The sequence below is a fragment of the Parambassis ranga genome, chromosome 15, assembly GCF_900634625.1.
Source record: "Parambassis ranga chromosome 15, fParRan2.1, whole genome shotgun sequence".
NCBI classification, from domain to species: domain Eukaryota; kingdom Metazoa; phylum Chordata; class Actinopteri; family Ambassidae; genus Parambassis; species Parambassis ranga.
Window position 1 is genome coordinate 13922588 of NC_041035.1, and position 23237 is coordinate 13945824.

Below are 23237 nucleotides of genomic sequence, written 5' to 3' on the forward strand. Positions count from 1 at the left end.
AACTTGTCAAATATATTTATTAAATTAAAATACATCAAAGCTAGTGATAATTACAGGCTGTGCACACATTTTTAAAGATGATCATAATGTGAAAAGACAGACAACCCATGTGGTTGACAGAAAAATGTGTTGGTCCGCCCACTTTACCCTTCGTCAGTTGGTTCTTTTGTCTGTCAATCAAATGAAGTCACAAAGGTGTTGTTCAGTCGTTTTTGACAGGTATGACGATGTCCCCAGTCAGGGGACCGCGGGGACCGACAGCGATAGACAATATAGTTTGTTCCGTAAGTAGTTTTAACGGGTAAACGTGATGAGGTGCTGTATAGTTCCGAACATCTTGATACCCTCGACTGCTGCACAGGACGGACACAGCTTAATGGATGTAGCCTAGCAGCCTGCTAGCCAACCACGGAGAAAGGTAGCCATTGTTTGAGTTGTTGGCTAACATGGCAACGAAAGCTAATGCTAGCAGGGTCGCTTAAGACATGCTTTCCTGCCGTGTTAGTGGAGAATATACTGGTAAGTGAGTTTGAACTTTACAATATTAATGTAAATCCAGTTTTTAAACTGTGTTGTTAAAGTGTTTGCTTTAAAAGCTGCTCGTGTGACATTTCTCTGCTAACGTTAGCCGCTGAACGATGTGCAGCTCCATTCATCTTCGTTGTCAAGCAGCCTAGCTAACCTAGTTCATGTTGTTCTCACCGACATGGCTTCTGTTGTGTTGTTGTGATCAACCGCTTTTTGCTATAAGGACAAATATAGCTACAGGCAAGCCGTAAATAACGTTGTCTATGACATGACAAACTAACCGTTTTGTTTCGGTAATGGTCTCCTCAGACAACCCCTAAGTCTGGATGCACTTCGGGCCTCGTCTATTAACAACAATGTCTTGGTCGTTAGTGTCAGCCGTAAACCACGAAACATTATAGCTTGTAATAGAAAACTGTAACATATGAAATGTTTTTGACAATAAATGACATATGGACTGCTGTAACTTTCCCACACATCGGCTTGTCAAATATTTGAATCAAGTGACAAGAGAGATGATCCACCAAAGGCTGTGGTCAGCCACAGGACACCTCATACCCCTAATGAGCTTATGTAACACACCTGATCTTCTTGAGTTTTGGCCAGGGCTTTTAACGCTGCTCTGAATGTTTCATGAGAAGGTTGCACGTGTCTGCTGCCACAGATAACCTGTCAGTTGTTTCTAACCTGAGAGCAAGAGAGCGGAGTGGGGACCCACTCTGTCTGTCCAATCATTCAGAATTTACCTCAAACTTATTACTAAAGACAATGAAGAGGTGAATAGTGTAATAATCTGTTATCTCAGAACAGAATCGGGAGCTTCTTTACACGTAAGGATAGTGATTTATCCCATATTTTGCCTATTTAAAATCATAATTTGTGTTTTCTGTTGGCAGGCCCAAATTTGTGCTTTAGCCCTGATGGCCACGTGTGGTTTATTCTAAGCAGCCTGTGGGGGCCCTAATAAAGGCTTTGTGTAGGAAACCCTCTGATGGCTTGCTGAGGTTCAACATAGTTTAACTAACCAAACCTTTTGCATTGTTTCTTGCATCCTCTCACAGCTGTGGTCATCCTGCATGATGCGTGACAGTAGTGAATCCAGTGAGCAGTCCCTCTCTCCGTCATCTTGGGCTCACCCCCTGTTTTTACCATCTTCCTAAAAGCTCTCTCTCCACCTGCCAAAATGACCAACCGGAAGGAGCCACCCTTCTTTAATGACGACAGTGTGGGAGCTTTTCAGTACAAGCTTCCGTTCTATGACACTATGGAACTCTTCATAGAGACCCTGACCGGGACCTGCTTTGAGCTGCGTGTTTTGCCCTTTGAGGCTGTCATTTCAGTGAAAGCGAAGATCCAGAGACTTGAAGGTACAAAGCTTACTAATGCGTACTTTGCATGTTTTCGGCTAATACATGAATATTTCACAATCCAGAATATTGTCTAACTGAGAAAGGAAAGTGGGTTATTTTAAAAACTGAGGCCACTGTAATAGGGGTGCCTTCTCTTGACAGCTGCTGTTTTACATCCTGTCATGGTATTTGTTTGTCAGACTGAATAGACCATACCAAGATATCTTCTAAGGTGTCCTACTCTGTTTATGATTTATTTGTAAAGGTACTTTTACTGCATTTTCTGTGTTTTATGTTGTTTGTGCTGTTAAGCACTTAAGGGAAGCTGATGGGGAAAAAACAGAGCACCTTGACTTAACTTTGTTTTCACTGTTCAGCTTAGTAAGTGTCAAGTTGGACTATCAAGTTTCATTTGAAATCTGATCTTTTATCTATTGGAAAAGACCACAAATTTAGTCTGTACAGATCTCTTCTGATTGTTATTTTCCTGTTACATTATAACAGGACTGATATATGAGTTGGAATTAATTTAAATTGAATGACTGTTAGCTCTTATTTATTTAAATACCCCCACCCAACCCCTAAAATATGACCATAGCTGTCTTTTAGGCTTCCTTTGTTGTAGATCAAGTTAACTCTCTGTATATTCCTCCCTGCTGTTTTTAGTTTTGGCCAGAGAGGCCTCTCTGTGCTCCTTCTGTGATGAGGTCTATCAGCCAAGCCTGGGTGTTTGTGATGGAGCATACCTCTCTGCAATGAAGAGACCAGTGCTCACTCACTAACACTGGCTTACCTCCAGCCCTGGGTCAGCAAGTTCATTGACTGAGCACAGACAGCTTCCTGACTTCACATACACTCCGTCTCATTCCTAGCAGTGAGAGTTCATTTGGCAGTCATCTCTTTGCTGGAGACTTATTTAGGTCTCATTTGCAATAAAATATGTAATATGGGTATAGTAGTCCAACTGACCTTTGGTATTTTAAGCAGGCTATATTGTGTGGACATTTTTTGCTCATCAACTTTTTAAAAAAGATTTTTATTTGTTTAGTTTCAGCAATTACATAGTTCTATCCTTAGGGGGCAGACATTAATTACCCTCAGTGTTGCGCTATTGTGTGTGGTTGTGTATGCATGCTTCTTTGTCTCTGTATGAATCTTGTCAGTCAAATTAGTGAATGTATTACATGAAATGTGAACTGGTTCTTGTCAGCTCTGGTTGTTTTCACTCCTACCCTCTCTCTGACTGTGTTTAAAGGCATCCCTGTTGCCCAGCAGCATCTCATCTGGAACAATGTGGAGCTGGATGATGAACATTGTCTACATGACTATGGGTAAGCCATGCCTTCAGACCGTTTTCTTTTCCTTGAGATTACTGAGGCCAACCGTAAATCACACAGACAGTAAAGGTCATTAGAGCAGCTACATGCAGTGTTTCAGAACATAAATATACATTAAGAATCATCTGTAAGTGCACTCTAAAAGCTTGCCTGCTGTGACACTGGTGTTGCTGACTCACTAGTTCAACATGTAGATTAGACAAGTGACATACTGGTCACATTTGGAGAACTTGCCCCTCTGCTTGAGTTGTCAGTTTATGAGATGCAGAACTCCAGCCTGCAGTGCTCTGCTGGCTGCAGATGGTGGCATTGTTATAAATGCTTGTCACTTAATTTTCCACTTGAACAGCCTCTGGTGAGATCTTGCTTGGCTCCCCTATCACTGACTGCAGCAGGCTTTTTGAAGTTTTAGAAGCAGAGGAGGCAGTGAAACAGCTGCTCATATGCACCAAATGTTCCAGAGGAATTCCCAGTGCTGTACTTAAGTTCATCTGAAAATTATCTTGTATCTTGAAGTGCCGTTTACTTGAGATCATAGACTGCCTCATAAGTAAAGTATTTTGCACTACTTGTATATTTCCTTTTCTCCTGATGTGTTTGTTTACATCAGATCACTGTAAGCGACATGTTTTACTCTGCTACGAATCTCATTTAGTTTGTCTTTGTAGCATTGCAGAAGGCTGCACTTTGAAATTGGTTTTGGCTATGAGGGGAGGCCCAATTAACACCAGGAGAGGTAATAAAATAATTAGTTTTTATAGTTTTTATCATAATAGATCTTAAATGAAAATGAACATTTATTGATTCCTGGTTCCTCTTTTGTCAGTAACGATGGAGGATCCTGTAAAAGAAGAGGCCGATCTGATGGAGGGCACAAAGGAGGACGGATGGGAGAAAAATCTGTCTAACAAACAAGTCACATTTGTGGTCTATCGCGAGGGAGACCAGCTCAACTTCTTCCGAGTGGTTGACAGGGGAGATGGTACCCTGACCCCTTTATCTGAATCTCTTAGGTAGGGATTTTGTCTCATGCCTATATATGTATATATATATATATATATTAATTGGACGAACAGTTTGCTCATATATGTAACTAAACAGTCAGAAATGTCTGGACAATAGTATCGGTGATAGTTTTGTGAATTGCTGCAGTTGAGGTCATGTTTGTAGTGATAAATGCAGTGACCCCACCCACCACCCAAGGAATACGGTACAACTGCTGCATGTTTTTTAACCCTGTTAGATCATTAACGGGAAGAGCATTGTTTTTTCCTGGCACATTTCTAGTGGTGGCTCGGTGTACAATGTTTATGCAGAAGAAGAGGACAGTGAGAGTTCTGCAGCTGCACAACAGAACCTTGAGAACTCGGTCACTATGTTTAAAATGAAGTTGCTCAAAGCCAAGATGGAGGACATGAACCTCAGCAAGAAGGTAGGATGTTACTGGTATCAAAGAAACACATTAAAACCTCACTGTCTAAATGACACAGCCTTGTCTAAACACAGCCTCTACTCAAATTGAACTTTTTAACCTTTTTTAAATTAAATTGTCACTTAAAGGAGATTGAACAGATATTTTTCCCTTATGTGAAAGGATATAACGCTCTCAATAAAGTCACCGCATCATCGAGTGGAGACATTTAATTTTGGTTTTTATCAGAAAATGCTTTAGATTCAATACTTGTGTGTTGTGCCTTTCTTCTTTGCAGCTTCAGATTGGGCTGAGTGAGATTCAGTTAATCAAATATAATCATCAAAAAACACCTTGTGTTAATCTGAGACTGAAAATTGTAGTCTGCAACTATTTTGTATAATATCTACACTGTGCACTACACCAAACACTAATAGTCATATGTTTGAAAGAGCATGCAGTTTTGCAATTTTGAGAACATAAAACTGTATTTGCACTATAATTTATTTATGTGTATAGTATTTATTTATACTAGCAGCCTGAAGCTACCGATGGAAGCTATTAAATATACAGCTTATTTTCCAGACACTTTAGTAAAATTGTCTGTCTTTGTCCTCCAGAAGTCAGCAAAGGTAAAGCCACGGGCCCCCGTCAGCCCACATCCCTGTGGCGCCTCTCTTGGACCTTCCAGTCTACGACATCATCACCGTCTCTTCCGCTCGCTTCAGCAAATCAACCAGCCTCGGCAGTCGAATGCCCCACTACCTCCAATTGTAGACCAGGAATCTGTAGACTCCTCTCTGTCATCTGCTGCAGTCACCTCTGCCCATTTGTCCATCCCAAGGCGGCCCCCTCCCTCTTTCCCTTCGCCATCTTGCTATATGCTTGAGGAGGAGGAGCCATGGGAGATGTGCCCAACATTTGCAAAGATCCGTCCCCCTCCTAAAGTGTCCCGTTTGGATATTGGCAGCTCCCGGTTAATGAGGGACTGTGTGTACCCTCAGCTCCCTCCTCTGTGTACAAGGGGGCCACCTGAAGCCAGCCTTGACCCAGTTGAGCCAGCAGGGGATGCAGTCGGTCTGGGTTTATTAGAGGAAGCTGTTGGGCTGGTCGCACCAACACAATCTGGAACACTGTTTGGGGAACTGTCAGACCCTCTGAGTCTCGATGTGTCCACCCAGCCAGAGGGTGGTCGGCAGTCCCTCGAGTTTGGGGCTCAGCGTCAGCTGCCGCACTCGTCATCCCCAGTTAATCCATGGGCACTTGGGACTAGTGATACACTCACCAGCAGAACTGATGGGACACAGCTTGGCACATCATTTAGCATCAGCCCTTCCTCTCCTTTACCTGCCTCCACCTCATCATCAACTTCAACCAGACTGCTGTCTCAGCCTTTTGATTCCACACTCTCCTGTTTACAGCCTAACTTTCAAGCACAATCCTCAGTGAACCCAGGCAACACGTCTTCTTACCCCTCGACCACCTTTTTAACTCATCCACCATGCCTTCGTGGTGTTAAAATAGAGTCACCTGGAAAGAGGCCAGAGCTCATCTCCAAGAGAGAAGCAAGAGACATTACTAAGATTGCAAACCAAGCCTGCAAGGAGCCACTGGGGTCCCTGAAGAACTCTGAGCTCTTGGCATCTCTCTCCACAAGGGCTCCAGATAGCAGTAGCAGCAGGAGGGACAGCCTTGGAGAGTGTCTAGGACTTGCACTGCCTTCTGTCACCGCCTCAGGACAGAGCAGCCTTGACTCCAGACTGCCACCTATTCCCGCTAACAGGCTCCTTCAGGATGATCTCATTAAAGAAATGTCACCATTGCACCGAGCAGCAGCTTCTTACATGGTGAGCACATAACATCAGTGTTGGCTGCAAAGATTGAATTTGGGAAATTGTGTTTGATGTTCAGATTATGGTTTACTCTTCCAAGAATGAGAAGTGTTTTGCAGTATTTGTGTCTTCAGATTCTGTTTGAATCTAGACTGCAGAGGGTGATTGATAGGTTATAAATTGTTTATTAAATGCATGTGCAAACTTTCTTTCTCATTCAAAGAGCTGAGACATAACTAAGCTTGGTTTTGGATAAATCTGTGTTGTTGGACGTCACTTTGCATGTTTAGCATTTTGTTCTTTGAATATTGAAATCACCCTGTGGTAATCAAAAGGAGATTTGAGACACATTTTGTGCATGTCTTGGATGATGCAAGGCTTGTTAGGAATATGTTTTGTATCAGATTTCTCATCAGCTCTCTGGCACATGTTTATCTGCATGAACATGTGTGGGATTAATTCCTGTGGAAGATTGTGTACATATCATTCTTATTCAACCGGTAATGCTGGCAACTTTAAGTTTTTTTTGTTGTGCAGGGTTGAGCTTTGCAGTTGTTTTTATTGACTTGTTCTAACAGATTTTGTATTGCCATTTGTGTTCTCAGACGACCAACACTCTTGCATCAGCTGGGGGAGTTTTGACTTCGTTTGGGGCTATAGGTAAGGAAGACAAACACCAGCCCTCAAAGAAGTAGGTGCATTGAGGTGGATGGAAAGGACATTTAAGGACTGAAGATGTTAGACAAAGAGATCAAAACTAAGATGGCACTAGTGACAGCATTGTCATGTAGTATGCAATGCCACAGGGGTGAAGTCCACCCCAGCTATCTGTCCATATTGGGCACTAATATCCCTAGTTTGATAATGGAGAGTATAGATCTGAATGCCAAGTCATAAGTCAAGGTTTTCAGTGTTATTTATTACCTGGACCATAGACATTTGTTCATAAACATGAATCACATTTCCGTTTGAATCTTCCAAGTTATATAAATAAAATCATTTGGCTGTAACCAAACATGAATGGGTTATTCAAAAACATCATTTTAGTAATAGCCTTTGCTGTTTTTGTGATTGCCTCCCCCAGGCTAACTCATCCTTCTGTGTAGTTATCTTCAAATCACTGTCCGTTTTTATCACCATGCTGTATTGCAGTGGTGAGCTAGTTATAACGGTAATTGTAGCACTTGGCATTCAGCTCTGTTCTCGTCTCAGGATTCATTTCCCTGGTACTTTGAATTCTTATTTACCAAACCACAATAAACTGATGCAGAGAATTTTTTTGTAAAAGAGAGCTATTCATTCTAAGCCTAAGGAATTTAAAAGCATACAAACTTTAGACTTTTTTCATTAAACATCTGCATCTATACAAGCAAGTAAACTTTTTATTTATTTATACTTTTTCTTTGAAGTCTATAATTTCCTTATAGCATATTTTTTATTAATATAGTAGGAAGGGTGCAACTTGATATTTTAATAATTATGTAATTTATTCACAGAAAATCCATTCACTAAATGATCCAATAAATCGGATACGAATGTAATTATTAACTATTCTACATAGAGCTCTAGGTAACACAAAGTCAACATCACCTCACTGTTTCACTACAACATAAAGTACTTAGTTTTTGAGTTTTAACCAAACTAGAATTAACAGAATTATTATTGTTATTATTATAATACATTAGTCAAATCAATGACTGAGGTTTCAGCAAAGTGCAAAGACTTGAAAACAACAGGTGTTTTGCCTTTTGACATCTGGTAACATCCCTGCTGAGGTTTGGTCAGAAGCCAAGTATGACTGAACGGCCCCAACTAGTGCTTCATGACTCATGTTGATCTTATCTTTTATGGCACCTTGATTAGGCTGATGGATCTAGCTTGAACAAATTTAAAGTCTGTGGAATGTTAAACAAAGCCAAATGAAAGCAAATGACTCTGTCAGAAAGTACAAAAAGCAAAGTGCTCCTAACATCTTCAGTTCGACTGTGTGCAGACACCAGGAATACTGAACAAAGTGGCATTAAAAGACGAGAGCCCAGAGTTATCACTGGCCTTTTCACTTTACAAGTACTCATTCCACTTTAGTTCTTGTAAAGTAAATTAAAAACATTTTCTCTACATTCAGGCACTCCAACATACCACCTACCTCCAGTCAAGGCTCCCACAGGCACCAAGAAGAAGAGCTCAAAGCACTGCTTCCTGTGTGGCAAGAAGACTGGGCTGGCCAACAGCTATGAGTGCAGGTACACCTGCTTGTTCACTCACTTCCTCACATTAACTTTCTACCTGACTTTAAATGAGATCTAATGTTTCATCAGTCTTGTCCTTGAAGCAGGCCTTTTAGTACAAAGTGGTCTTTTCCTGGTTCATCATTTTATCTCCGCTCGCTGCTCGTTCTGCCACAAGACATTAACATTATCAAAGTTTCCCCTGACGACATCAGTATGGATCTTTTCTCTCTCCTCTGGGCCATGTCCTGCAAGAACACAGTGAATGTGATGCAACAGTGTGTAACTCTAATCTCTCAATATTGGCCACTTGAAGTGGTTAAGCTCCCTACTGTGATCAAGAGACTGCTGCTGGTTACTGTTGTGATAAAATGGGAAATGCGTTTTAATCAACATCAGAGATTAGAAAAAAAGTGTGAAGTAGTGTTGCTGATTTAAAAAAAAAAACACAGATTAAAACATACTACAGAGGTATTTGATTTGTCTTTACAGGGTTTATATACACTCAACAAAAATATAAACACAACACTTTTGTTTTTGCTCCCATGTTTCATGAGATGGACTTGAAGATCTAAACTTCATTCCAGATACACAATATTACCATTCCTCTCAAACATTGTTCACAAATCTGTCTAAATGTGTGATAGTGAGCACTTCTGCTTTGCTGAGATAATCCATCCCACCTCACAGGTGTGCCACATCAAGATGCTGATCTGACATCATGATTAGTGCACAGGTGTACCTCAAACTGCCCACAATAAAAGGCCACCCTGAAATGTGCAGTTTTGTCTCACAGCAAAATGCCACAGATGCCACAAGCATTGAGGGAGCGTGCAATTGGCATGCTGACAGCAGGAATGTCAACCAGATCTGTTGCTCGTGCATTGAATGTTCATTTCTCCACCATAAGCCGTCTCCAAAGGCGTTTCAGAGAATATGGCAGTACATCCAACCGGCCTCACAACCGCAGACCATGAGTAACCACACCAGCCCAGGACCTCCACATCCAGCAGGTTCACCTCCGAGATCGTCTGAGACCAGCCACTCAGACAGCTGCTGAAACAATTGGTTTGCATAACCAAACAATTTCTGCACAAACTGTCAGAAACCGTCTCAGGGAAGCTCAACTGCATGCTCGTCGTCCTCATCGTGGTCTTAACCTGACTCCAGATCGTCGCCGTAACAGACTTGAGTGGGCAAATGCTCACATTCGATGGCGTCTAGCACGTTGGAGAGGTGTTCTCTTCACGGATGAATCTCGGTTTACATTGTTCAGGGCAGATGGCAGACAGCGTGTGTGGCGTCGTGTGGGTGAGCGCTTTGCTGATGTCAATGTTGTGGATCGAGTGGCCCATGGTGGTGGTGGGGTCATGGTATGGGCAGGCATCTGTTATGGACGAAGAACACAGGTGCATTTTATTGATGGCATTTTGAATGCACAGAGATACCGTGATGAGATCCTGAGGCCCATTGTTGTGCCATACATCCATGAACATCACCTCATGTTTCAGCAAGATAATGCACGGCCCCATGTTGCAAGGATCTGTACACAATTCTTGGAAGCTGAAAATGTCCCAGTTCTTGCATGGCCAGCATACTCACCGGACATGTCACCCATTGAACATGTTTGGGATGTGCTTGACCGGCGTATACGACAGCGTGCACCAGTTCCCACTAATATCCAGCAACTTCGCACAGCCATTGAAGAGGAGTGGACCAACATTCCACAGGCCACAATAGACAATCTGATAAACTCTATGCGAAGAAGATGTGTTGCACTGCATGAGGCAAATGGTGGTCACACCAGATACTGACTGGTTCTGAGTCCCCAGACCGCCAATAAAGCAGAAACAAAATGCACATTTCAGGGTGGCCTTTTATTGTGGGCAGTTTGAGGTACACCTGTGCACTAATCATGATGTCAGATCAGCATCTTGATGTGGCACACCTGTGAGGTGGGATGGATTATCTCAGCAAAGCAGAAGTGCTCACTATCACACATTTAGACAGATTTGTGAACAATGTTTGAGAGGAATGGTAATATTGTGTATCTGGAATGAAGTTTAGATCTTCAAGTCCATCTCATGAAACTTGGGAGCAAAAACAAAAGTGTTGCGTTTATATTTTTGTTGAGTGTGTATATATATATGTATATATATATATATATATATATATTTAACCATTTGTTTACACAATGGAAATGTCTGTCTACACAAAAAGGGTAGGGAAGCTGCATTCAGTATGAAAAGAAGTATAAAAGTAAGACTTTGACCCCATGTATTCTCAGCAGAATAGCCTAGGGCCTGATCATATGATGTCTTCAGACAGAGTCACTGACTGTTTGCTGACTCTGAAGTCTGAAAAGCAGTATGCTATAATTAAATACATTTCAATCTTTCAGGTGCGGTCACAACTTCTGCGCCACCCACCGCTACGCAGAGACACATGACTGCACTTATGACTACAAGAGTGCCGGACGACGGTTCCTGCAGGAGACCAACCCTCTTATCAGTGCTCCTAAGCTGCCTAAAATCTAGACCCTACTACCCTCACCTCTGACAGAGGAGGTGACCTGGAGGACTAACCGACCGCATGAAGGCAAAACAAAACTGAAAGGAAATTCTAGCAGAAAGAAGGAACTTCTACACCACTGTGTGCTTTTTTTATCAGCCAAGTTTGCGTACATTTTTAAATAAAATATTCTGTGAAGCCAAGTGTAAACAAACAAGAGGACTGACTGGCACAGAACTAATTATCATGTCTTGACAATGTGAAAATGTTTTCAGCTATTCTTTTTTCCATTTGCGTGAAAAGAAAATAATCTGTGCATGTATGGTAGGTAGTTTTTTGCTGCACGTCCAGACATATACATTTTTTTGATGGGACCGCTCATGACTTCTCATTTGACAAGTCTTTGACAGATGCACTTTAGAACTATCATATTTATACATTACACTTTCCTTCTGGTGTATTTGTGGCAGGAGGGGAGGCTGCATACTTTTCTGTGTCTGACAAAGTGTTCATGTTGTCCAGATTTTTATATCCTGCACATCTTTCTTAAATGGGCACATACAGACTGGCATCAGTAACTTTAAAAAAAGAGAAATGTACACCCACTTATTGATGAAATATTTATTAATAAATACTACTTATTTAAATTTTAAAGGTTGGTTTTGAAATAGCAAGTATGCAACGTGTGTAGGTGTGAATGTCAGTAATCAAGTTAACTGTATTAGGATGGTGTTCATGTGTCTTAAGGTGGTTGCCATAAAAAAAATCTTTTGTAAGTCTTTTTTTAATGCTCAGCTGTTGCAAAAACTTTAAATAATGTTAACGTATCCACAGGGGTTTGATCTAATAAAGTTTCCATATGTACTGTAAGCTGCTGCTGTATGTAGAAGTGTTGAGATTTCCGACAGGTGTTGCGTCAGATTAATCTACGTGCCGTTTCACTTCCCTTTTTATCGACCCGTTGAATGTTTAACCTTTCTGTTTTTGTTGCTGTGAAGTGGATGGGAAGTAGTTCCTGTTTGGTACCACTCAACTCATTTTTGATGCATTAACTGCCCTGTCCTCCTGATTTAGACCCTCACTTAGTTCCTTAGCAACCAGCTGAACATTTTTCGAACCTGGTTGAACATCAGAACGCCTTCATTAGCGTTCATTAAAAAATGTGTTATGATTGTATGTGATTGTTGTCAGGAGAGTGATTTAGTAGTTTATATATGCATATCTAATCAGCTGTCAGTGGATAAGTAAAAAACATAGATTTCTGTGTGTGGGTTACGGAGAAGACGGTAGAGGCAGTGATTATTACTTTCCTTTTGCTGTTCCTGCAGAACAGACGAACCCTGACCTGAGTCACATCTCTGTGTTTTTATCTTCACTTTCCTCCTGCATGTTGTCTGGCTTTGATCCACTATAATTGGGCTACAGCATACTATACTGCTGAAATACTGCTTATTCACTTGGCAGATGAATGCACTTTAACATGAAGAGGCTTGGAGTTTGTAGCACCTCCAGGTGAATTTGGAAAAATACATTGATGATAAAAGTTTACAGACCCTGAGGGACGGAGATCTCTTTGTCCAGGCACTGACACTCGGACACTTTCCCTGAAATCTTCAAAAACCTTCAAAATATTATAACCTTAAATCCATCATCAGTTTTTATTCAGTGGTAACTTACACATATTTGGGTTGGTGCATTGGCTTGCTGGAAGAGGTCTTGTTAGCTCCCTGTATTGAATCGTTGGGCCCCTGACGTAATGTGACCCTCTTCAGGGCTGTTCACCCTGTTTTTGCTTTGCACCCCAGAGCACAGAGGCCATCACCATGCCTGCAGACTTCACTCATTTGCTTTGTTAATCTTTTGTGCATTTTCTTTTCCTTTTCTCATCCATGGTTATAGATTTTAAAGCTTTGGATCAAAGATGGTTTGTATTCATATTTGAACTCTAATCCAGGGTAACATGGGTAGGACTAAACCTGCAATATATTTTGGAGCAGTCGGATTGAAAAATATGGATATTTAAAAGTCATCTCCACTGAATCAGGTGTGGCTTATGTGAGTTTTAAAAGTGAAAATCACTGCCATAGTTTTGCAAGAATGAAATCTTTAATCCATATAACATGGTGTACATTTTGGGATGCGAACATGTTTTGTCAGAGTATTTGATTAGGTTCCTGAGCAGTGTATCACAAAAAAACACAACCAACCGCATGCCTATTTTCTACATTCTGTTTCAGAATAGCTCAGCTTGCCTTTTGTAACTCTGCCAAGAGCTGCAAGTCTATATTTTACAGAGCGAAAAACAATGATTTTCTTTTTCCAAACATGGCTTTTAGAGGAAGAAACCTTCTTCAGTGAGGATGGAAGTTCTTACTCACACTAATGTGTATAGCTTTGAAGAGAAAACTTTTTTTTTATTGTGCTACTGATAGCCAAACAATCCAGTGGAATTAAGAGTAATTAATTTGTCTTGTTTCGTTTTGTCTTGAAAGCTACAGCTGCACCTATATAAGAGGAGCTGAGTCATGTGTGCAGAGAAAACACAAGGTAATCCAGTCTGACAGGTTCCACTTTTCTCTGAAAGAAGGCAGGACACACAAACACACACACTGAGAATATCTTTGAAAACAAGAATGTCTTTTACATCAGCTCGCTGGTCTCAGCTTTAATCACACCTGTGACAGACTCTGACCTCCCAGGATAAGCTCCATCCCAGGAGGTCCTTCACCATCCCATCATTCTCTTCCTCTCCGTGTCGCTTTCAGATTCTTATGAAACCTATTTGTGGCTAAATGGAATTCTGCATGTCAACCTTACACTCTCCCAGTAAACACACACACACACACACACACCCTGTTCTAATGTGTTTCACCAGAGACGCTTGTTGGCCCTGTTGGATGAGTTGTGACACCACTCAAACTCCATGTAAATGTGAGTGTATCCCTTTGTGTGGGATTTCATGTTTCTTGTTTTAGCATCACAGCTATGCTTCTTTTCGCCTGCCTCTCAAACACCATGCAGCAGCACTGCCTATATCTCTCTGACGCAGAGACACATGCATGACAATTTGGCAGACTCACTTCTGAGGTGCCCACTTTGTCCAGACAGAGCACAGAGGCTCCCTTGTCCCCACCCCAAGGACGGCGTGGCGGTCTGTGCATCAGTAATAAGCCCAAACACAATGACAGGTTTCACAGAGATAGAGCCGAGGCTTTGAGATACATTCCCGTCTTTAGTGAGTGAGCCTCTCTCAGCGTACTGCAGTCTGAGCGAGGGGGCTCTCTGGGTGTGGAGTTACAGAACATACAGTGATCCTCCTGAGTCCATACACTGCGGTCCATTCATAAACTGAAATAATGACCACTAGAAGACTATATTAAAACGGCCTGGAAATTATTATCTATTGGCTAGCTGCATTTTTTGCTTCTTTTTATAGAAACAGTCCCAAAAACATAAATAAATCCAACAATCCAAGTGTAATGATGTGCACCACATCATTTAATAACCATACACTGAGAATTGAGTCATTTGGTAGTCATTCATTTGACCATTTAGCAGGCAGACGTTGCTGCCAGAAAAGCAAAACTATTCATTTAAAATATGCTAAACACTCCATAGAGAGAGTAAAGTTTATTCCCTGTGGTGTTATTTTCTTCTTATTAAATTACACATTAAGCCACAGCTCGTTTAATTAGTGCAGCTTTAAATATCAGCCTGACTATCATCACCTTTAGTGGACTCACCCCCCCCCCCCGCCCTGTGACGTCATGATGTTCATCAGTAGCCTATCAGCAGCGCGCAGCCCTCGGTGCGCCCGCGTGCGCCGCCTGTCCTTTAAATTCATTATTTTTCCTCGCGTCTTTCTCTCTCTCTCTCTCTCTCTCTCCCTCCCTCTCTCTCTCTCTCTCTCCCTCCCATCTTAACGCGGAAGTCAGTGACGCACCACTACACACAGCTGCTCGGCGGGCGACAATGATATAAACACTGAACGTCGTCACATTCGCTGTCAAACACAACGGTGAGTGCGTTTTATTGTCTTTATTAAATAACATTAGCTACAATGCAGATCTGGTGTGTGCGTGCGTGCGTGCGTGTGTGTGTGTAGGAGAGAGAGAGAGAGAGAGAGAATGTGTGTGTGCGCGCGTCCTCTGTCTCTGCTGCGCCTCTTCGCTTTATTACCGGGAGGCAGGCGGCTGAGGGTCGGTCAGCCGCTCGGACGTGTGTCTGGACTGTGGATGTGACAGTGTGACAATTTGCCTTTTTTTTTTTTTAAACGGAAGCACAGTCAGTCCCTGGTGGCGGTCACCGCAGCCTGTTGTAATTAAGGTATGAACAACTGTGGGCTATGAAAAATGTATTCTGATATTTATTTCTTAGGTCTCTCTCTCTCTATCTGTGTGTATGTGTGTGTGTGCGTGTGTGCGCGTGTGACCCAAGAGACCGAGCGAGCCTTTGTTAGTTTTCCCGGAGCCTGCATGACGCTCCGTACGCGTGCAGTGGAATAGGATGGGACAGGAAATGTGTATTCAAACAGACCGTTTGACATGAGATTATCACAGATTTCAGTCACTGCTGTTGTTGTGCATTTTCTTACACCTCACGGCCGCAGCCTAGCAGCGGGTCTGTCTCTTCTTTTTACTGAGAACCGGGGTGTTCATGCTCAGATTTGCATGTTGCTCTCCAGCTGAGGTCCCAGCTGTTTGCTTTGGTTTCACTGAAGCTTTTCCTGCTGGATTTTTTTTTGTGTTGTTTTGTTTTTTGCATTGATTGTATGTCTCAATGCAACTGCTTGGGTGTTGCCTCATTATGAAGAATAAAGGCAAGAAGAGGAGTGCTCTGTATTCTACATGGTGCCATCTCCAGCTGTCAATAACAACAACAACCCCACACTCTAGCTGAGCACTCTAGTTTTTCCTGAGGTTTGTCAACACTGTTACAGTAGCTCTCACATTACAACCCCGTCTTCTCATTGGCTGCAGCTTTGCTCACTTTGTTCCATCATCATGCTGTGAGCCACATCTGCTGCTCATCCAGAGTCCATGTTTGTGCTTTGCACTTGTAGTTTCTTTTAAAGCTCTTTTTTGTGTGTGTAAGATGCAGCAAAGCGCTGCAGTGTGCTGCAAAGCCCTCTGTTCCTCTGTGTGGAAGTTGCCTGCTGTGGTATTTGCTTTGTTTCTGGCAGGGCCACCACCTCCCCACTCATCTCCAATCTGTAACAAGTCTTGGCTTCATGTCAATTATGGCTTCTTATAATACCATCTGCATCACTGTGTGTGGAAGTGGAAGAAGCGGCTCTGTGTGTGTCTGTGTGTGTTACATCAGTGTAGCCTTTGGTTATGTCTTTGCTAGTGTTGGGGGACATACTGAAGCCTTGTTGCGATAAGAAGGCTCATTGTCCTGTTGGTATCTGGAGTTTGCATGCATCAGCTTGCCAATAACAAAATGCTTATTTTTGTCTGTAATCTTGCATTGTGACATGGGATTACAGCATATAGTTTAGTTTATGTATGTGAAGACTCTATCATGTTATATCCAAGAATTTATAAATGAGGCAGCTGGACTCATTGTGTAGTTTTTTGAAGATATTTTGCAGGGGAGAGTTGATAAAGCCTCGGGGGAGTGGTAAAACATCTTCAGAAATCTATAGCTATGAGTCCACGTCCCTCAATTTTAAACTCTTGGATTAAAAATTGGCTTCTTTTCCAGCAGAAAAAACACTGTTTTTGACATAGGCTGAACAACAGTGGCCTTTTTAAAGGCAGGTTGGAGCTCTACTCTTGGTTTTGCTCTTGAGCTGAGCAAAAAAAAAAAGAACACATGAAGTAATTCATTGTCTTTAATCTACAAGGAGGGCTCAGTGCTTTATTCACAAGCTGCTTTCAAGCTGTTGAGTGCACAGACCTCTCATACACTTATTATTTGAGCTACATCAGTGCTATACAGTCAAGGCTAGGATGAATTAGTACTTTTACTCTTCCAGTAGCCATGTCCCCCATATGATCACATACAGATCGCTCTCCTCTTTTGGCCCTGGATTGTGTTCTTTCTGACAGTGAGGGATTTTGCCGGTTTCCAGACTGGGACTGCCAGAACTACAAGCATACTCCCGAGTCTTCAGTCGTCCTGACGGAATCGACCACAGGGAGAAATGAGAAAGTAAAAAAGCCATAATTATGACTCCAAACAGGAGGAAGAGGGCAACTGAGACGGTGCCTGCTAAGCTGCTAAAACAGTAAGAGAAGCAGCCTGCCGTCCTAATAGACTGTGCCCATTGTGTGCCTGTAAATTAACTCACACTTTCTGTCTTCAGTGATATGTTCCAAGGAACGTAATTGGAGGGCAGGAAAAAAAAAGGAGAGAATGCAATCAGAAGTATCTGAAGGCTCCAGTGGTGCCTCTTTGCCAATTAACTGCTGGCATTGTTTGACACAATTGGTTGTGATGGTGAAGTGTGCCTCCCCCAGTATTTTACAGTATGGAACAGTGGATGGGTTTGACAGCTTCTTTTGTGTTGTTCCACAGTGGATTCAATCAGATTTCATTTATTAACTGACAGAAACATTCTGAGCTGCTGGGGGAGAAAAAAGGGTTTTTATTTTCCTCTGTAGTTTACATGTTTGTTTCAGCAAATAATTTAAACTGTCATCAACAACATCAAACCCTTTTTGTGTTTGTGATTATGAATATTTAGAAACGGTCCATTACTGATGACCTTGTTTTTCCTTCTGTGAAATATCCCTAATGGTATTTCATAGTTTCCATGCCATTTTCTAGGGGAAAAAAAATCCAGTATTCTGGGACGCACACATAAATTTGCGTTTAATTAAACACAAAAATGACATGTTTATGTGTCTTCCCTGCCAGTCACTGACCAGTCCACAAATTAGCCAGGTTCTGTTCTCCATACTGAGCTAGCAGCTAACTTCCCTGGTTATGATAACATTGGCAGAATTATGGTAGATTTGAAATTGGTATAATGTTCTGTTTCAAAATGGCACCTGCAGCCTACATTTCAGTGTTAGCTGCCCCCCCCCTCTCTCCTCACTCTGGTGGTTAATCTTTAGAATAATATTGATTGCATTCTGAAGAGAGACAGGAAATGGATCCAGCCAACAAAAATCTTCTTCACATGTGTCCTCTTTCCGTTTACAGGAGTCTGTGGTTTCAGGATGTGGGTTTTTTTTTTCCTGGACTCCAGTGACTGCTAGGAAGTGAAGTGATTAGCTTCCAGTTTAGCAAGTTTTTACTTTTCTTAATTGACCTTATACAGAACCAATTAAAAGTATCTAAGCACCGTTGCCACCATATGGCAGCTGTGGTTGCATCACAAGGTTTCCAATCACAGTTCAGACTCTGTGCAGCTGTTCTTTGCTGCTTTTGCTATCTGATCCTGCACTAAAATTGTAGCTATATGTCCCCTGCTAGTAGTGTTGTATTGGCGTCTCGTCTGCTGTAATGCAATAACATAATAGAGGTATTATATTGTGTCTCCACTGTGCCCTAACGCAGTCCTGGCCTGCCCTATGCGTCCTTGTGGCCTTCCTGTGTCTGTGGGGAATAAGAGTGTATTGATCCAATCTACTGACTTCCTCCTATGGATGATGTCATACAGCCCTGTGAATAAAACCTCAATGATGGTAATGGCAGTAGTTAAAACAGAAGCAATGCAACGAAAGCTCTTTTTATATTGATGATTATTTCAGTAGCCTTCTTTGCTCAGACATGTGTATGTTGCAGTGGTGCAATGAAATTATCATGTCTGTGATGAAAGAGGCAAGGATGCTGGACAGCTGCTATACATCAGCCCAGCAGAGGTGCTGGCTCAGCTGAATGGGCCGCGGGATGGCACTGCTGCAGGTAGCTGGCTGTGGTTGATGATGTCATTAGGGCTTTCACACTCTCCAAAGGCTTCTGCCGATGGCAACGAACCAAGACGTGAGCACCACAGCACAACACTGTGTGCTGCAGTATGCAGTCTCACACAGGTATGTCTGCACTGGCATCAAAGTGAGTTTTATGAACTTTTAGCTTATTTGAGTCTATTTCACTAAAACTTAAAGGCGTGTAAGATTTGACGGTGGTGAGGCTGCAGATTGCATTTCATTATGTTGGAATGCCTGTGGAAAAAGACCCACATACTATTCTTCAAGAAATGTCTTATGAAATACTACGGGCTGCTTTTGGACATGAGTAGTCATGCTCAAGTGTCTAAAGCAGGGCAGCTGAACTGGTTATAGTTCCTAAAAAGATTTCTTCACTGTTCCTCGAAGCAGCTTCATCAGAACTGAACTGAGGCTTCTTGGAAGAGCCCTCCTTAAAACCGTGGAATGAAAATGATCTGGATGACTGTGCAGTGTGCAGTCACACTAATTTCCTGGCTGCATCTGATTGGACAAAGATTCTCCTCTGTGGGCAAACACTAGATTTTGAATCTGAACGTCATGTAGTCACTGAATCTTTCTTAACGTTGTATTGATAGAAGTTTAATGTTTGCTCTTGGTGTCCTTATTTGCACAAAGTAGCTCAGCTTTAGGAGTGGCCAAGATTATGACTCAGAATGCATGACACGGCTGCTGGGGTATGTGTAAATGGATCACCTGTGGATGTGTATCTTTCAAACATTTGCTTGTAGGTTAACAAGGCAACAGTACACAATACAAATCTGATGTGTGAAGGATCAAAAGAACCGTGATCCAGTGTGTTAATAAAGGCTGTTTGATTGGGCTAATTAAAATATTGCTGATACATCACTGTTTATGTTTCTAGGAAAACACCCAATTATCTGAGCTACTCGTCTGTATCAAGGCCCCCACCTGCATTCTCCCTTTCTGCTCTGCACCCTTTAATGTAACACATTTGCCTCCCCCTTATGACTGCACATAGTCATCAGCGTGTTTCTTAGGTTTTTATAATAATTTGTCACCTTTCTGTCTCTGTTGTCTGGCAGAGTGACAGCAGACACATCTCATTACCTCCTGATCTGCAGTGTTAACAGCTGCATCTTAAATCAGGAGCAGCTGATGGGAGACGGGTGTGAAAGTGTGGAAACAGAAAATTGACTTGTAGTTTCTGCATGGAAAGAATATACACTGAGTATTCTGCCTTTGTTTGCAGACTGCATCCAGTGGTTGTGACTATACAGTCTATATAATCACTCACATTAAAGCAGAGGCATGAATTATGCTGGCGATGTTTTTGAAAGCAGTGTGACTGTAATGGATTCATCTTCAAAGAAAAATGTTGGTTTTCTTATGAAAGAAAATGCTAATGGAAAAGTTACAATTGTCTGTGTTGAACATGGTGCACCCCTTAACATTTATCCATAAGAATAGTGAGAACATCAATAAATGTTAATGGATACACCGCACGATATGCTGCTTTACAGTTGGCAGCATGATTGAATTAGGTTTCTGAGTAGTCTGCCATCCTTTTACATGACATTGCATTTGATAGCATGAATAGAATCAGCTTGGGGCAGTTTGTTTCATCATATTGAAAATCCAGAGTGGCACTTCAGTTTCAGATCAGAACTGTTAACGTTTCAAGGCAACCGTTGCTGTGAAATTTGACTTTACTCAAAGACTTTTCAGAAGAAGTACTGGGCAACGGCCCCAGGTAGTTATTTTGTGCTTATCAGACATAAAAGTTCTGCAGAAACTCAGCGAATATTGTAACCAGAATCTGATTTAAAAACTAAATAACATGGGTTAACCCTAAAAAATACTTCAGAATTTTTTTTTGTAAAAATGCAGAAAATGAATTATTTGCACAAATAAAATTATTACTCAGCAAAACAATGAGAGCATGATTGTCTTATGATACCACAAATTAGTGACTTTTGATCCACATGCTTCTATCAGCTGATTTACAGAGGCTGGTTTGTGGAAGCTGTAACAATACAAATGTCAGACAAGGTCCATCTGCTCCTGTTTCCACTTTCCTGTTTCTGTTCTGATTCAGTTGAGTGGCTGTTTTTGGTCATGGAAGCGATCTGTGGTGTTACGGTCTTTTCTTATAGATTTATATTAGTATTTTTACGTGTTCCTTTATATCTTTCTGTCTATTTTCTATCTCGTCTTTTGTCTGGACAAAATGGAGGATAAACAGGGTAATTGGTCGTGCACATAAAGAAAATAGATTTAAACGCTGACTGTCATGTGATCTCCGGGAAGCGCCGTGGAACATTTCTCCTCTGGAACATATTCAATCAGACGTTCATGTGTAATTTACTTGACTGTAAACAGTACACATATAATCAGCTGCTTTTAATGTGGGCTCAGCAAACCGACCGTAAAATCTCAGCAGGAGAACATTTTCAATATGAAAATCAAATGAGTTTTATTACTTAATGACTTTTCAACTGTTTGCTGTGACTGCCTGTGCTGCCTGCATAGCCAGAGGAGTTGTGATTTGTGTATTCATTACCTAAATCTCATCATAACACTTCTGTCTTAGAGCCACAAAAATTATTCATGCTTTAAATCTCCTCTCTTCCCACATTTCTTTGATGATTGTGATTTAATCCTAAGTGTGTTGCAGTTGTTAATAGATATTTAAAATAATTAATTAAGCTCTCTGCTGCTTGTATAAATTAGCTTTGTGTTGGTTTGAATGAGTTTTTCAAGACATAAATGGGTTTATCTGGCTGATTTTCATTCAGCTGAATGAATGTGAGTTGGTGCTTGATGTTTTTGTGTGCTACCAGTTCAGTAATAATGGATAAAGATGATGTGTAATGCCCACAGAAAGCTGCACTGTCAGGTCTCAGGTTATGATGATGACATGACATTTGTGTGCAGACGTAAGATTGAGTTGATTGTTAGAGCCACATATTTTGGATTATCTCGATAATGTGATGTGATAGCATGCTTAAACACTTTGTCAAACCAGCCTGACATCTTCATCTGTTGTTGTTACCTTGGAACAGGAAAACAAGGATGAGAGATTAAATCAAGACACGCTGTGAAAAGTTGTTTTATGTTATCCACTAGTTCCACTACGTGAAGTGTAACAGCATACCAGCTGATAACAATGCACTGTGGAAACTGCAGCAACATGAAGACAAATAAACAGATGAGCTTTCGGATTTTCAGGTTAATTGTTCTTAAAATTTCCAGGAAATCTGAGTAGTCACGCTGTTCAGGTTGAAATTTCCAACACAGATCTAGAAAATTCTGACTTTCCCGTTCAAATGACAAAATCAGGGCAAGTTCAAGCTGTGACTCATTCAACATAGAACTTCTGCCTGTCTGTAGTGGACAGTAGCATCTGCCAGTAAGCATTTTGTGTCACTTTTGTTATGTTTTCCTGACATATGTTTCAAGTTTGAACAGGCATTCAGGACGTGGGGTGTAATGGCAGAACACTCTGCTGCACTGCAGATTGGTTATTTTTGTAAAATGTTGTGAAAGGGTTCAATTTACCATAAATCATTGTTTCCTAAACCTAACTGCAAGCAAAATCAAAACTAAAAGTAAAAATAAAAAGTGATTAGAAGACCTTTGGCAACTTACTGACTTATTGTTCTAGAAATCTGTATAATATTAGTAATATTTAAAGCTATGAGAAACACTTGGTGTATTTTCCAGTAAGCAGAGATGATCCTCAGGCCATAGTGTGAACAGTTTCTAATGTGTTTTTGAAAATGCTTGGAGGGCATGTTTTTATTAGATAAAGAGGAGTGGTTGGCAGGAAGGGTGTAGGGGACAGGCTGTGTACCAAAGGTCCTCGTCTAGAATTACAGTATCTTATAGCTCTTAAACGATGAGACTTAAGTGAGAAAACATAAAGATTATGATTGATTCTCCCTCACCGGTTGTGATATTACTTTTTTTTTTGTAATTTAGACTGGCTGCCTTCACTGATCTGTTGTATTGCAGAGTGTGTTTGCTGGTTAACTGACTGCTGGAGGCCTGTTCTCCAGCTGTCAGCCACACTCATGCAGTCATTTAGCTGCTTTTTGCTGCTGCTGGCCACTGACTCAACCACCAGCCGGACCAGCAGCCTCTCAAGCTGTCTCTCGGTGTGTTGTTTCCTGAGTC

General features: G+C 41.5%; 2 protein-coding genes across 7 annotated transcripts in view; both read left to right on the forward strand.

The window, feature by feature from the left end:
* Positions 1-188: 188 nt before the first annotated feature.
* zfand4 (zinc finger, AN1-type domain 4) lies at positions 189-12269 on the forward strand. 4 transcript variants are annotated; one of them, XM_028424196.1, is made up of 10 exons: positions 189-519; positions 1590-1895; positions 3133-3208; positions 3883-3950; positions 4041-4227; positions 4502-4646; positions 5246-6472; positions 7063-7117; positions 8583-8700; positions 11087-12269. In XM_028424196.1, the coding sequence occupies exons 2-10, from the start codon at positions 1712-1714 to the stop codon at positions 11220-11222; spliced, it is 2196 nt and encodes a 731-aa protein (XP_028279997.1). In that variant the 5' UTR covers positions 189-519; positions 1590-1711; the 3' UTR covers positions 11223-12269. The 4 variants fall into 4 exon arrangements, with proteins under 4 accessions (XP_028279997.1, XP_028279995.1, XP_028279996.1 ...); XM_028424194.1 differs by having other exon boundaries at positions 1692-1895; XM_028424195.1 differs by having other exon boundaries at positions 1692-1895; positions 5249-6472.
* A 2817-nt stretch (positions 12270-15086) lies between these two features.
* The window catches only part of marchf8 (membrane-associated ring finger (C3HC4) 8), a 63474-nt gene continuing 55323 nt past the window's right edge, over positions 15087-23237 (forward strand). For all 3 annotated transcript variants that reach the window (XR_003671789.1, XM_028422680.1, XM_028422682.1), the window contains exon 1: positions 15087-15214. The gene's annotated coding sequence lies outside the window, so the exon portion shown is untranslated. The remainder of the gene's footprint in view (positions 15215-23237) is intronic.

Excerpts from the sequence above, each read along its gene's own strand:
- zfand4 (XM_028424194.1), top strand. The coding sequence starts at position 486 with ATGCTTTCCTGCCGTGTTAGTGGAGAATATACTG. Across the intron at positions 520-1,691 it reads TGTTAGTGGAGAATATACTG|CTCTCTCTCCACCTGCCAAA; the intron begins GTAAGTGAGTTT and ends TCTTCCTAAAAG. Across the intron at positions 1,896-3,132 it reads GAAGATCCAGAGACTTGAAG|GCATCCCTGTTGCCCAGCAG; the intron begins GTACAAAGCTTA and ends CTGTGTTTAAAG.